At 51.0% G+C, this 15,636-nt stretch overlaps 1 protein-coding gene across 1 annotated transcript in view; it reads left to right on the top strand.

Moving 5' to 3' along the window:
• LAMA5 (laminin subunit alpha 5) overlaps window positions 1–15,636 on the top strand; it is an 87,415-nt gene that overhangs the window by 34,118 nt on the left and 37,661 nt on the right. The window contains exons 3-12 of the mRNA XM_059480558.1: window positions 1,650–1,767; window positions 5,091–5,209; window positions 5,923–6,093; window positions 6,505–6,602; window positions 11,370–11,485; window positions 12,730–12,848; window positions 13,614–13,704; window positions 13,815–13,949; window positions 14,309–14,371; window positions 15,484–15,624. Coding sequence (XP_059336541.1) covers window positions 1,650–1,767; window positions 5,091–5,209; window positions 5,923–6,093; window positions 6,505–6,602; window positions 11,370–11,485; window positions 12,730–12,848; window positions 13,614–13,704; window positions 13,815–13,949; window positions 14,309–14,371; window positions 15,484–15,624 — 1,171 coding nt within the window. The remainder of the gene's footprint in view (window positions 1–1,649; window positions 1,768–5,090; window positions 5,210–5,922; window positions 6,094–6,504; window positions 6,603–11,369; window positions 11,486–12,729; window positions 12,849–13,613; window positions 13,705–13,814; window positions 13,950–14,308; window positions 14,372–15,483; window positions 15,625–15,636) is intronic.

Here is a 15,636-nt window from a genome sequence, read left to right as displayed (position 1 = left end):
TTCCCTCTTGGCTGGGCTTGAAAGTCTTTTGGCAGCAGAGAACTGAGTTGGGTGACTGCTTTGGTTTCTTTATTCTGGATGGCACCAGTCCTTAGCAGTGCAAACCCTGAGAGTGGTGACAATCCCACCCTCCTGCCCATTCCCAGCTGTAGAGCAGCCTCTGACTCCTTGTGCTTTATCCTCATGTGGATTTCCCAGCTGGATGTGGCTCACTCCTCCCTGAGCATCCCCCCCAAGCCCCCTTAGCCTGCACCCAGGTGTGTTCCCAGGTGTCACCAGCCTGCAGTGGGAACCACCCCAATCCTCCTGGTGAGTGGGGGAGAGGCTGCCCCAGAGCCTGAGGAGCATTTGGGAGTTTCCTGAGGAGGTTTTTGCCTGAATGTCCTGCTGAGGGGGGACTGAGCTGGTGCCAGTCCTCAGGGCTGCCCACATCCCCTTGCTCCGTATCTGTACACCAGCAGACCCCTTGTCTGACTGACCCCAGCAAGATCTGTGCTTTATAGATGGCTTGGTAAATTTAAATACCTCTTTCTTGTTTCTTCAGTTCTTGCCCAATCTGTGGATTGTCAGGGCCGTTTTGGAGGCATGTTATTATTAATGAGTGTCCTCTGGCTCAGTGATGTGTGTGGCCAGGGCAGGGCTGGGGTGCTGGCTGCTGTTCTGGCTCCTGCATGGCTGAGATGGGCACGGAGCCGTCCTCCTCCTCCCCTTGCAGAAATGTCCCTCTGGATGCTTGTCACTCTTCAGGGGGGTGTATGCTCATACAGCCCCAGCTCTGCATGAGGAGGGACTCCTGGGCTATAAATCTCTGCCTTTCAAGCACTAAACTCCCTTTTGGGTTGTTTTTGACATTAGGAATTTCCTCTGATAAGAGAACTTTATTTGCCTTTAAATATCGCTTTGTGACAGGATGATGGAGTGGGGATTCTTGGAGCGAGCCCGTGCCAGCCGGGGAAGGGAAATTCTGCTGGGGCTTTTGTTTCTCTCTAGCACTGACATTGGAGCTCTTTAAAGACTGGGTTTGTTTTATCCTTGGCAGGAGTGTGTGTGCACATGTCAGTGTCCAGACAAATGGGAGCAGCCCCGTGTTGGAGCTGTGCTGGAGCCAAGTGTGTCTCCTGCTCTCCCCTCCCTGTGGCACCTGGGGGAGAGGAGCTGTGCTGGGCTTTTTCTGGAACAGGCTTCCAAACACAGGTTGTGTTGGTGAAGCAGGGGTGGTACGTGGAATGCTTTAAAAAACCAAAAAGAAGGATTTTGTGGTGCTGTCTGCAAGGTACGCTTGGGTGTTCCGTGGCTGGCAGGGCATTGTGTCACCTGTTACCCCACAAAGATCCCAAATCCAAGTCCTCAGGGCAGCATTGTAGCTGGCTTGTAGTGCAGCCTGCTCAGGCACAACCTGAGCTCAGGCTGTAGCCACAAAGTCTGAGCTGTGTTTGCTTTCAGGGGGAGCTGAGCTCCCTAATCTGGCTCTGCAGCAGCCGTGTTGTATCACCATCCCTTTAGATACGGAGGATTTCGCTCCACAGGCTGCCTGTGAGCAGCAGGAGCTGCAAAGTGCCAGCTCATTTATTCCACTTGGATCCCAAGGAGTTCTCTCTGCTTTTCAGGATGCCTCAAGCAGCCAGCTAACCCTGTGTTCTTTCTTTCAGCTCTTCCACGTAGCATATGTCCTGATCAAGTTTGCCAACTCCCCTCGTCCTGACCTCTGGGTGCTGGAGAGATCGACTGATTTTGGCCTCACCTATGAGCCCTGGCAGTATTTTGCCTGTGAGTATGATAGGGGGCTGCAGCTCAGTGCCAGGGAGTGGGGCTATACTGAAGATAACTCTGTGCAAATACAGGGGTGGGTTTGGAGCTGTGTCATTGCTGTGATGCAGTGCATGTCTTCTGTTTCATCTGCTCAGTAAGGCTGCAAGAGTTGAAGATTGAATGCTCCTCAGGAAAAGAGAGCTGTTTTACTCTCTGGTAATTTTAATAAATGCATTTAAAAGTAAATGTATTTTTAAAAATACTGTCATGACATATGGGGAGTCCCAAAGTTGGCACCGGTGTCTGCAGTTGGGTGTTGTTGCTCTAGGTCTGACGGTGAGATTTCTTATCATCTCCTCCCTGCCCTCCTCTTTCAGTCTCTTCCCTCTACCATCCCAGGCTGTGTTTCATCTCCTCCAGAAGCCAAGCAGCAGCTCACTTCCAAGTGGCTGCTGTCACAGAAAAGCCTGGATGCAGCAAACATTCCCCTGTGCTTATCAGTACCGGAGATTGGATCCAGCCTGTGCAGGGCAGGAACTGCTGTCCTGCTGCTGTGCAAGGTGGGATCAGAGACAGCTGGCTGGAAGGGAGATCCAGCCTGTGCATTTGGCTTCCCAATTCTCTGATTAAAACCTTAAGAAACAGCTGGTTCTGCAAAACTCTTCTCCCAGAGGGTCTGTGGGGTAGCCGGATGCGAGGAACTTGTTAACCAGCAGCTCCTCCCAGAAGCAGCAGCAGTAATTGGGAGAAGATGTGAGTTAAGATCTACAGCCAGAGCTTAAAACCTGGCAAGAAAGAACTTGGGAGCACTCAGAGGCCTTGCCCTGGGCTGTCCCTAAAGGCTCATATTTTTGGCTTACCTGTCAGGCTGTGCTTTGGATTTCTGGCCTCTCCTTGTGCAAGAAGGACCTGCAGATGTATTACCCTGTGTTGCCTTAGTGTGGTAGCTGCTCTCTGGGGTGGATGTTTTTCTGTCTGCTGTGTGCTGGTGGGGAATTACTGCTGTCAAATTCCTGCTTTGCTTTTTTTCTGTCATCTCTGAGAATTTCCCTGCCAGCTCTGAAGCTTCTCTTGGGGCCCATTACAGTCGTGTTCCTGCATGGTCTGGAGCTGCACTTGTGTGTTCCTGTGTGTAGTGGCAGTGCTGAAACATCTGGAGTCCCCTTCCCTCCCTGTCATCCCTCCCCTGGAGAAGGGAGATGCAGTGACACAGCCCAGTGGAAATTTCCCATGGAAATAAAGAGGTGGCTGCTCCAAAACCTGCCAGATTTGCAAGCACAAGAAGTCCTCTGCAGAGGTTTATTTTTATCATGGGGAGTTCTGTAGGTGGTCTAATGAAAGCACTGCCCAGGTCAGTACCAGGGTTAAAAGCAGCTGGCAGAAATGCAGGGTTTCTTCAGAGCAGGCAGTGAGCATTGCCAGGGGTGGCACTGGCACTGCCCACCCACTGCCCATCACAGGAGGTGCCAGGCTGCTTTTGGGCTTAGTTCTCTGAGAGGAGAGAGAAATGACTGCTTGGTGAGGTTCTGTCCTTGTCTGTTTCCTTAAAGCACTGCTAGAGTTTGAGGCCATTGGGTTGCTCTGTTTTAGCTCACAATGCCCAGATTCTGGCTCATGTGGTTGTGCAGATTTTGCAATAACTGGAGGAGTTCTTTGGTTTTCCTGAGTAGCTCCCTGGGCTGAGCATCCTGTCTGCATGCAGTCGTGGCAGTGCTCTGGAAATCAATCATCTGGAGCCAGTGGTGACAGGTTCCTTGCCTGGGGCTTTAAAAATAAATTGCCTTTAAAAAAGCACCTGGTGAAGCAAACCTCGTCCAGAGACCTGATGTTAAATATTTCCACATCTTCCTGTGGATGCAACTGAGCTCTTGCTGTTGCCAAAAGAGTGTTTCCCAGAGCAAGGCCACTTTCTGGAGACAAGGTGTGGATGGGTGCAAGCCAGAGGTGAAGACAGGGAGGCAGAAATCCCCTGTTCCACCTCTGCTGTCCCTTCTGCCTGGCTCAGCCTACCCATGCAGCACATGGAGTGGGGGACCTGCCTTCTGGAGGCACACTGAGACAGATTTTGGGGGATTATTCCCATGATTTTGGAGGATTATTCCCATGATTTTGGGGGATTATTCCCATGGATTGTGTTAACATTTCCCCTTCAGTTTCCTGTGTAAGCTGAGCAGCTCTGGCAGGAGCAGGAGATTGTGTTGGCTGCCTTTTTTTCCTTTTTCTCCCCATGGAAGGCACCTTCAGGAGCACTGCAGTGACAGTCACTTCAGCAGGCTCTGCTGTGAGTTCCTGGCACAGGTGAAAAGGGAGTGGGAAGGAGCAGCAGCCTCTGTCCTGGCTCTTCCTGAGGGAACAGTCCCTGAGAGTGGCACTGTTTTTGGATGGGTAGACGCAGGTGCTCACCACCCTGCACATGAGCTGCCCCAGCAGAGGTTTGGATGGCTCTGCCAGCACAGGGATGTCTCACATCTGGGGACAGGGGTGCTGGACTTGCAGGAGCAGTCATGCTGGGAAGCCAGGCCGTTCCTGTAGCTGCAAGGAGAGCCTTGGCATTCAGTGTGTGTCCCCAGAGCAGGTCACCAAGCCCCCAGAGCGGCTGCCTGGTGATGCCAGCTCCCTGGCTTTCTCCAGCCTTGCATTGCCACTCAGTGGCAGCAGCCCTGGTTTGCTGTCCCCAAGGAGTGTTTCTGGGTGGCCTTGGCATTTCTGCTTTGTGGCAGTGGTTTAAGAGCAGAGCTCAGAGTGAGGTGTGAGGAGGACCTGCAGCATTTGGGAGAGGCAGAGCAATGGCTTGCAGGATGTCTGCTTGTCCACCCTGCCTGGGGAGAGATGTCCCAGCAGTGGCTGTGGCTGCTCCTGTCGTGAGTTCTGTGCTGCCTTCAGGACTGACCCAGGAGGTTTAGGATCCATGTGAAATGATGGCGCAGCTCCCACACCCTGGCAGCAAAGTGGAAGCAGTGTAGCAAATCCACTGCCAGCACGGCAGCAGATTGAGACCAGAGCGAGATCTCAGGCTGGTTGAACTGTGAGCTTAATGCCAAAATTGAGGGGTGGCTTTCTCTGCAGGTGGTGGCAGTAGGTGCAGTGGCTGTTCTGACCTTCCTCATTTACTGCAGGGAGGTGATTTGGGGAGTTTCCTGCCTGTTACTGTCAGAGTGACACCCTCCCTTAGTGGAGGACATGGAGCCGTGACAGAGTTAATGCCACAAAGCAATCTCTGTGTGGTAAATGCTTAACAGAGATTGTACACCCATCTCTCCTGTGCTCAGCGTGGGAAAATCCAGAGAGGGCTGGGAATTGTTCCTTTTCTCTTACTGCTCTCACCTCTGGTTGGTGAACAGCTTCCAAGAGGGATTGCATTGAGAAGTTTGGCCAGCACACCGTGGACCGTATCACCAGGGATGACCACGCCATCTGCACCACGGAGTACTCCAGGATTGTGCCTTTGGAGAATGGGGAGGTAAGCCTGGAAATGTGCCTGTTTCCATCCCTGGAGTGTGCAGGGTCATTCAGGGGCTGTTGGTACTCCTGTTAACTCCATTTGTGGATACCACTTTTAAGTGTTCAGTTCGACCAGATGGGATTGATGGAGAGCTTGGTTGTAGGGATGTGCTCCTTGTTGATACAGTGACAAAACTATCTTGTGACAGAACTATCTAAGGCCAGAAGTTTCTTTCCTCAATTAGCAAAAAAGACACCTTGTAGGACTTGGGGGACGACTTCTCAAACTTAAGGGTAGCTGATTGGACAGAGGCCAGAAACTCTCACCTGAGCAATTTACTAGAAAAAGAAGAGAACAAAGAAACTAATGGAATTTGTGAGGTGTTTTACTAGGAGCAAGAAACTCTTGCATCTGGTTCAGTTTTTCTCTGTAAAGAGTTTTGTTATTTTGCCTTTTATTAAGACCTTTTTGTTTCCAACACTACCACAAAAGCCATCCTGCTGATTTTATACCTAAGGTAGCTGAGCTATCTTGGGTGTGAAATAGATCTCCAAGATCTTGAGGATCTCCAGATCTCCAAGAGACCTGACTCAAGGAGACCCTGTTTCAATTGATCTCCTCCCACCCCACAGGGTTGTACAGATTTGTTCTCACACATTCACACAATAGTGCTCTAGCTTCCCCTAGAGCAGTGGGAGTCCAACCTGCTGTTTTCCCTCCTCCATGCACAGATTGTTGTCTCCCTGGTGAACGGGCGCCCAGGAGCCATGAACTTCTCCTACTCCCCTCTGCTGCGGAACTTCACCAAGGCCACCAACATCCGCCTGCGCTTCCTGCAGACCAACACTCTGCTGGGCCACCTGATGGGCAAGGCTCTGAGGGACCCCACGGTCACCAGGAGGGTAAGGCAGGCCTTGGCACCTCGTGCTGCTGAGGTGGAGCTGTTGGAGGGCTGTGCAAGCCACCTCTGGGAGGGGACGCCCTGTGGGGAATTTCTGTCTTGCATCCCCTAAAGCTGAAGGCATCTGCAGCAGGTGCTGCTGTGGCTGGAGATGGAGAAGACACCAACAGTGTGGAGCTGGGAAACACCTCTTGGTGTCACATGTGGCTTTCTGGCTGTGCTGGCAGCCCCCACGCACAGCTGATGGGCTCTGTTGGAGGTGGTGGATCTTAACCACAGCCTGCAATGTCACTGAAAGGGAAATATCCCTGCACATCGTTTTACTCGGCAAAGTTCTGCTGAATCTTGAGTAGAATGATTATGAATCTGGTTTGTAAAAATAGTAATGGCCATCTTTTCCTGTGCTTTGCAGTACTACTACAGCATCAAGGATATCAGCATTGGAGGGCGCTGCGTGTGCCACGGCCACGCCGACGTCTGCGATGCCAAAGACCCCAACGACCCTTACAGGTACAAATCCCAGAAGCCTTTGAAAAAGAAAGCATTTGAACTGCTGTTCTAAGAATGAAAGATAACAGAGTTAGTTGTGTCCTGTTCTGAGCTTGTGATGGTGCCATAACTGCTGCTCGTGGCTCTGCCTTGAGAAAGCAGCAGAAACTGCTCCAGACGAAGTAGCAAAAATCACACTTTTTGTCAGACTGTTTTTCAGCCAGATCAGCTCTCTGGTTGAGTTTCCCTGCCCACGGCTTTGCCATCCCACTGGAGCAGAGTGTGAGGATACTGATGGAGGGATACTGATGTAGAACTGGGAGATTTTCCATCAAAGTCCTGAATTCCATTCAGGAATTCAGAAAGTTCCATTTCTGAACTTGAGCCGAGGAGTCTCCTGCTTCCCATGTGGCTTCTTAGGCACTGGGGCAATGCTCTCATAAATAGATGGTCTCCCATGAAACCAGAGACTGCTTCCCATTTCTGCTCATAAGAACCGTAGATTGGTTGTGTACATATCTGAACAACTCTTTGCAAAAGAACAAGAGTGTGTAAAGAAGTTACATGTTGGCTAATGGAACTTCCCATCTGCCTTGGCAACTTGGAATGCCAAAGAGCTGCTTCAGACCATGGAAGTGTTGCTTTTAGCCATCTGTTTGCAGCTTGAATGTTGCCTTCATGAAAGGGCTGGGTAGATTCAGCTGGATGAGGGGAGCTTGTATTTCTTTCTCATCAGGATCATGTAGAACTTTTGGATCATCTAAAATAAAATTCCAGTGGGTCCCAGCCAAGGTTAAAGCTGTTAAGTATTAAAACAAAGATGTATTGGTAAGCAAGCCTGCCCGAGTCTGCCAAACTCTCTGACAAAAGGAAGTCCATAAATATTTGAATGTACAGTTCTTGTTTTTTAGACATTGGTGCTGCTGGATGCAAAGTGCACCTGTGTGCTGGGACAAAAGGCTTCATGGGGACAAGGGATTCTTTAACATGGAAATGCCAGGACCTTTCTTGGGTGTATCAGTGGCTTGGGGCTCTCCAGGATGGGAGGGAAGGTTGAACACGGAGAGATATGTTGGATATCCTTGTTGAGTGCCACTTCTGCTTGCAACCATCTCTGTCTCCCGAAATTCCTCTCCTCCACTCTCATTTGGATGCATTTGGCATCTTCACTCTTGGCCCCAGGCTGTTGTCTGATGTTGCAGCACATGTTGGTAAGCAGCTGTTGCATTTCACCCAGAGCAGATCATGCTGGCCTGAGGGAGGAAACATTTCCTACTTGTGTGCTTTCTACAGTCAGAGCACAACAGCTGTAAGTCCTTTGGGATACAGCAGGGAAAAGTGCTGGATAAATGGATCTTCTCATGGCACTGCTGTACCCTTTAGCAAGCCCAGGAGCACGGGCAAGTCAGCAGAAATCTGATCCTTTCAGTTGAGAAAATGAGTAATTGATGAAATGCTGCCATTTCCAGGCTGTGGGAGCAGCTGTGTCCAGCCCTCCGTTGGAGTGGGCACTGCTGGTTGGGATCCCAGCCCTCCTGCCCTGGCACAGCACAGAGCCAGCCTGGGGATGTCTGTAGTGCCACATCAGCTGGGGCTCAGACACACTGACCCCCTTGAGACACAGGCCCAGCTACCAGGAACTCATCCTGTATTCAGCAGTCTGTGTGGCGTGCCCCTGCACATGTCCTGCCTCTTCAGAGTCTGACAGCAGCTGGGCAACGAAATGCAGATAAAGGGATGTGGATTGGCCTGGTCCTGTTAAAAACCCAACAATCTCGGCCTGGGGGAAGGTCTCTGCTGTTCATTTTAGCTTCCCTCTTCTGCACATCCCCATGTTTCTTGTGCCTGTTGCCCAGAAAGGCAGGATGAGCACTTTGATAGGTGAGGTGAGCTAGAAATCTTGGCAAAGGCTCAGGACATGATGAAGCATGTCCATGAGCTGACTTCTGGCCGTCAGTGATAGCATTCGTGCAACTTTGGAGAGTTTGTGTGAAGTGTCAGGCTACAGAGGCTGCACGTGCAGCTGTTGGGCTGGCAGCACATGTGAGCCCTGTTTGCAGGGACCTGTGGGCAGGTACAGCCTCCTCAAGGCTCCCTGCACTTCTCAGAGCTTTCTGTCTTTGCCCTGTGTTGGAATGGGCTGAGTGAAACAGAGAGCAGGAATGTTTTCCTGCTTAAAGGTGAACACCAGCAGGATGAGGCACAACTCTTTCTCCTGGCAAACCCTTGGAGCAGTGAGATCAGAATCATCAGGGACCTGCCTTGGAGAGCCCAGACCGGACTTGTGTGCTGACAGACTGAGTGAGCTCAGGAGAGCCCTACAAGGGTTTTGCATCTGCCTGATAAGAGCAGCTGTTCCTGTGGCTTCACTGCCCTGTCACAGATGCCACAAGCAGGAGAGGAGACACGCACAGAGTCCAGCTGCTCCTTCTGTGCCTGATGCTGAAGGTAACCACCAAGGCAGCAGCAGCTGCTGGTGAGAAGCACATCCACAGATGAAAGATGCTTTCCCACTGCTGCACCCTGAACTCCAGCTTCCCCTTTCCCATTTGGAAGGCAAAGCACCATGTGTGCCAGGTTTGTGCCATCCATCAGTCTCTTTTTGCAGGTGGTTTTTTCTCAGTACAGTGAGAAACAGAGGAAGGGGCTTTTTTTTCCTTGATTGTTCTCAGATGTCCCAGCCAAATCCTGATGATGTGGTGTTTGTGCTGCTCTCAGTTCTGCCACAGCTGCTCACTGGAAACTGTTTAGTCTCCGCTGTTGAGCATCAATTCCAGCGGGAGGACTGCGGTTTCATTTCTTACAGAGGATGACCAGGAAATATGTGCTGTGTGCACACAGCCGCTCCCTCTTCTCCCTTGTATATACTCAGTCAATGAAACATGTAAATATTGTGGTTTATGCACATTGGCCTGTAATTCATTAGCAGCACAGACTCGGCACAAGGTGCAGTGAAGCTGCAATAGCTGAGCTCTCGGAGAGGTCATTGCTAACTCTGGACAGCAGAGACTAAATAAATACCTCCTTCTCCTCTGAAATGAGCAACTTTACTCATGCAGTGCCATCTTCTTGCATTCTGGGAACTGAACCAGTTCTTTTCAAACATCTTGAGCCTTAAGGAGCCCGGGGTGTGTGGCTAGAGCCACGTCCTCCAGTCAGGGAGATTAACACTGCTCTGCAGGTTTATAAGTTCCCTGACTCAGTGACCATCTTTCTCCACACGCATGTGTATGGATCTTAATCTTGCTCTCCAGCTGCTGCTGTGGAAAAAACAATAAAATTTTGTTTCCTTGGAAGTGCTGAGTGCTGGTCAGCCAGGTGAGAGGTCTGTGGGTGGTTGCATTCTGGCGACACGGCCAAGGTTTGCCTCTCATTGAGACTCCCCCTTGGGTCTGCAAAACACTTAAAAAACAAATTTTCTAATGGTTGTTTCAGGGCTGTTTTCTGCCACTTAAGCTCCAGCCAGGGGTTCAGTTTCATGCCTGGACTCTGCCAGCTACAGCCCAGCCTGTGAATGTGGGCAGGGATGGGGCATGACAAGTGCTGGAGAACTGATGGCAGCCACGTGTCCCATGGCATCTGCAAGGGAAGGGCTGGGAACCCCTCTGCCTGAAGCAAACATGCTGAGTGTGGATCCTGCTTGCTTTCACCCAAACTTTCAGATCATCCCATTATTTTCATTAAAATGAGGTCACTTGTGCTGCTGCCTCTGTCTGACAATTCACTATACGTAGACTTTCAGGTCCCACGTCTTAAAATTACATGTAGGTGGAAGCTGTGGCACTCAGCTCGCTGCAGAGTGTCTGCACTCCTACACTTCACCCTGAATGACTGCTCCTTTTGTTTCTAACGTTTTAAAAGAATTACATTTATTTTTAAACACACTGCTTTTGAATGGAAAAGCATTGGAGGGAGGGAGAGATGGGAGTGGCAGACTGGCCCTGAGGGGAAATGAGTAATTGCACAGATAAAAGCTGGAACATGCTGTATTAGCCATAAGTCTAACACAACAGAAAGCGTTTGTGTTGGATGGGAATGGCCCTGTGCTAAGTGGAGGCTTTGGGGCTGATGTCACTGACGTTAATGAATCACCCCGGTGGTGGGGCAGGGACGAGATCCATCGGGTGCCTGTCGAGATTCCTTTACCCAGCACAGCCCTGCCTGGAAAGCAGGAATGCAGTGCACGGGGAGTATGGGGCCAGCACCTACTGAAATTTTTAATTCAAATTTCATGCCCTTCTCCCTGCAGCACAGGTGTGCCTGGAGGAGCAGACAGCCCCTGTATATCCCCATCCCTCTCCAAGCTCTGGGCTATCATTTTTTCCTTTCATGCTGCCCCTGCACAATGCTGGGGACACATCTTTGTGTCCCTGCACCACGCTGCACTCTCTCAAATAATCAGCTTCAGCTCAGTTTCTACCACTGCCACCTCCAACCATTTCACATTTTACTCTCTGCAGAGCTGGCTAGGCAGCAGCAGATTTTTCTCTTATCCTTGTCTCCCTGTGAAGTAAAAGAATGATGGTGGAGGAGAAGAAAGGGAGAGAATGCAGCTGGAATAGCAAAGTTTGGCTCAGAAAAAACAAATAAATTAAAAAGTTGGGGAAAAAAAGCCTTAGAAGCCTCTTTTCCAGAATATTGGGATTAGAATATATATTGGGATACCACTTGTTCGCGGACCAGATCAGCAACAGCGATGCACAACACGGTCACACAGCAGGGTCACACAGCAGCTCCACATCCCTATCATCACCTCAACCTTGTCTGTGCCCTTTCCTGTCCCCACAGGCTGCAGTGTGACTGCCAGCACAACACCTGTGGTGGCTCCTGTGACCGCTGCTGCCCTGGCTACAACCAGTTCCCCTGGAAGCCTGCCACCGCCGACAGCGCCAACGAGTGCCAGCGTGAGTGGGGCTGGGTCAGCCTGAGACAGCCCTGATGAGGGGAGAGACGAGGGGATCTGGCCCCATGCTCTTAGAAGGCTAATTTATTATTTTATTAAATTATAGTAAAGAATACAGAAAGGGTGCAGACAGAAAGTTAACAAGAATGGTAATGAAAACTCGTGGCTCTCTCTTCCAGAGTCCTGAAACAGCTGGCTGTGATTGGTCATTAAATAAAAACAATTCACATTAAACCAATCAAACAACCACCTGTTGGATAAGCAGTCTCCAGATCACATTCCAAAGCAGCAAAACACAGGAGAAGCAATCAGATAATTATTGTTTTCATTTTTCTCTGAGGCTTCTCAGGAGAAAAAATCCAGGCAAAGGGATTTTTCAGAACATATGATGGTGACAGGGCTGGGCTCTCCCTTCCTGCCAGGCACAGCCCCATGCCCTGCTGCAGAGCAGCTGCTCTCTGCACTGCTGGGGTGATGCTGAGTAGGACTGGGTGAGCTGGGGGCAGTGACACAGCAGGGAGGACCCTGCACAGCAGGTGTTGGTGCTCAGGTGAGGCTCACACAGGGAGGTCTCTGAGGTCCCTGTGGGAATTTGGGTCTGCTTGCCTTCCAGTTCCTCTAGTATGTCCAAGGGTTCGTGCAGGTGAGTCTCATTGCTCAATTCTGTCTGCAAGATGAATTAGGTTTGGGTGTGTTTACATACAGGACATCTTTATTTGTCCAGAGGAACCTTTGGTCAGTGCCAACAGCGGAATTTCTGCTGCGCTGGGGGCACAGAGCTGCTCCACACAGTGTCTTAGAAACACAGGGTGGCAAAGGATCTTAAATCCTGGGAGTTTCTAAAGCCCCCTCACCTGGTGCTGGGTTTTACAGCTCACCTCTATCCAGGGTGGGATAAAAGAGGCAAGAATGTTGCTCTCCAAACCAGGCTAGTCAACGCCCCACAGTGTGGTGATTTTTATTTCTCGTCCATACACGCCTGCACATATTTTACTTGTGGTTTTGTGCCCACTGCACTCTCCTGGTTGCAGACCAGACTTTGTGAAGGAGTTGCTGCTTCTGTGCTTTTGAACTGAAAGAGTTGAGAGAGCTTGGGAGATCCTGTAATCCCCCAGATGCATTCAGGCATCTTTCCTCACGGAAAACCAGCCCATCAAACCCAGGAGGGAGAGCTGACACCTGGAGATGCAGGTGCTGACTGAAGGACCTCTGAGGTGGTTTAGCTCCTTTCTCTCTGTGTTCCAGCCTGCAATTGCAATGGCCATGCCTACGACTGCTACTACGACCCGGAGGTGGATCGACACAAAGCCAGCAGGAGCCGTGAGGACAAGTTTGAAGGAGGAGGTGTTTGTATTGACTGCCAGGTAGGCCTGAAGAGCTTTCCTTCTCTGGAAAAGGCTTTTGCAAATGTTTGTGTTTGTTTCTGCTGTCAGCCTGGAGTTCAGCCTCCTGGACCTCTCCACCAAGCCCCTCTGTTATCTAAATTAGGTCTCTGCCTGGAAATTTAGTCTCTTTGCCGTGGATTAAAGGAGTGTGCACCAGTAATGAGAACATCACTTGGGTTTCTCGCTGTTAGTACCCTTGTAGTACCACTACTTCCTAAAGCTTTAGTTTGCTGAGACACCAGAATTGGGAGGCACAGGTTGCTGCCCAGCACATTGTGTAATCCCTGCCTGGTTCACAGTGCTCTGGCATCTCCCTGGATGTCTCTCTGCCCACCAAAATGCCAGTCTTCAGTCTCTGTGAAAGTGGGAACATAGCTCTTCCCAAGGTGACGGTGACATGATTAATTCATGCACTGGCATGAAACTTCTGGCTGTGCTTCCTTGCTGGAAGGAAACAGGTTGCTCCCATCCTTGGAGCACAAAGTGGTCAGGACATTTTACCATCTGAAAGAAGTGAAATGGGCTCAAGGTCAGGTATGAACCTAAAACTCACTCTGTGTTTATGGGAGGATGCAGTTGGCAGGAAACACTTTGTTCCCAAGTCAGTGTATGTGGAATTTTGAGCAGATTTGGGTATTTGGTGTGCTGCTTCCTCTGTAACCTGGAGCTGTTAGTAAATCTAGCAGATGAATGTGAATCCTGCAGGCAGAGGAACTGATGCCTCTCCAACCCACTGTCTTTCAGCACCACACCACCGGCATTAACTGTGAGAGGTGCATCCCTGGCTATTATCGCTCCCCCGACCATCCCATCGATTCTCCTTACGTTTGCTACCGTGAGTGTGACATCCTGCTGGCCTGGGTGACACTGGGCAGGGCTGGGCTGGGAGGTTTCCTGCTGCAGGCAGTGTGAGGCTCGCTCAGTGCCATTTGTCCCTCTCTGCAGGCTGTAACTGTGAGTCTGACTTCACCGATGGCACCTGCGAGGACCTGACCGGGCGCTGCTACTGCAAACCCAACTACACCGGGGAGCACTGCCACGCCTGTGCCGAGGGCTACCTCAACTTCCCCCACTGCTACCGTGAGTGCAGGGGCACAGCTGGCAGCACACACACCCAGCAGCTCCAGTTCTGGCTCTTGGGATGTGCTTTCCTGTCCCACCGGGACTTCTTTCACGTTTGGTTTGGGTGGGAGCTGCAGCAGAGCTGAGCTGCTCTGAACACAGAGTCAACAGGAGCTTCCCATTTGGCTGGAGTTTCTTCTCCCACTTTCTTATGAAAGATAGGCTAAAAAGGGCTGTAATGGTTATCTGTGCTTTGTTCCATGTTCAACATTTCTATTCAGCCTGTTCAGCTTTGGGACTGTCAAGTCTCTGATACTCCATCAGGATTTCTCTGAGTGTGTGTGCTGACATGTCCAATGTGTCTTTTCTCTGCGCAGCCATTCCAGCTTTCTCTCACAACAGTACTGGAGAACAAGTGCTTCCTGCAGGACAGATAATAAGTAAGCAGTGCAGTTTTCCTTGATGCTTGGGCAATGCTGTCATTTCTGTTATGCCTCCCATCCAATGCAAGATTAGATCTTACTGGGCACATACGTTGTATGGGACAGCCCTGAGTGGTTTTAGGACAGTACAACCATCAGCTGAGTTGGGGGAAAGGAAGTTTCATGATCCCCTTTTTACAGATGTGGAAGCTCTAGGCTAGAGTGAGTGTGATTTTTTTCCTGGGGTCCAGGCCATGTGGGGATGTCCCTTCTGCCCTCCCTGTGAGGAACCTCCCCCAAAAGTCACAGAGGGGCTGTGGCTGAGCTGTGGGCACCTCTGAAGGGTCGTGCACAGGCAGCCACTCACTCTGTGTCGCTCCCTCTGTTGTTTAGAGAGCTCATCCATGCTCTCATCCCTGCTTCCCACACCTCCCTGCTCTCTCATGCTCACTCCTCTCAGTTCAACTACTCCCTTGTGCTTTTTTCAGTCTCTTTTCCCACCGAATCCTCCCCTGTCTCATGCTCCTCAGCACACTCCAGATAACCTTTTCCTTCCTTCTGATATTTTGAAGTCTGTATCTTCCAGACAGGTTTTTTCTTTCCTGAGCTGGAATTTCTCACTTCCCTTCTCATTTCCTCACCTCCCCCTCCCTCTGCTTTTTGGATGATGTTTGTCCTTGCCTCGCCCAGCCCAGCACCCCACACCACTGCTGTTGGTGACAGCAGGGCTGGCTCAGAGCCTTGGCACTGCCTGCCTGGCACACCCTGCCCTGGAAGTGGGAAGGTCTGGGGTGCAGCTGAGCATGGAGTGACCAGAGAGAAGCTGCCTGATTAGCCCAAGGCTGTGCTTATTCCCACACAACCCTGACTCAGCTCTGCCTGGGCTTGTGGAAGCAGCATTTGCCTGCCCTGTGTGCTGCCCTGCTGCCCACCCTGCACCTTCACAGCATCATGGTGCTGAGCCCTCCCAGCCAGGCGTGGGTGGTTAAAGCATTCTTATCTGATAGGAAGGGTATGGAAACAAATGCCTGAGCATTTGAGCTGCCTCTGTGTCCTTGTGGGACCTCAGGGCTGGGCTGACAGAGTTGGACTGACATCCCTGTGTAGTGTGTGTTGTTGTCCCCTTGCAGACTGTGACTGCTACGCGGGAGGGACAGAGGGCAACGCCTGTCGCAAGGACCCCCGGGTGGGGATGTGTGTGTGCAAACCCAACTTCCAGGGCACACACTGTGACCAGTGTGCCCCAGGCCACTACGGGCCCAGCTGCCAGCGTGAGTACCCAG

This window comes from Ammospiza nelsoni, chromosome 12, assembly GCF_027579445.1.
Source record: "Ammospiza nelsoni isolate bAmmNel1 chromosome 12, bAmmNel1.pri, whole genome shotgun sequence".
NCBI classification, from domain to species: Eukaryota; Metazoa; Chordata; class Aves; order Passeriformes; family Passerellidae; genus Ammospiza; species Ammospiza nelsoni.
Note: the sequence above shows the minus strand (reverse complement) of the source record. Positions and strands in the feature narration are given on the sequence as shown.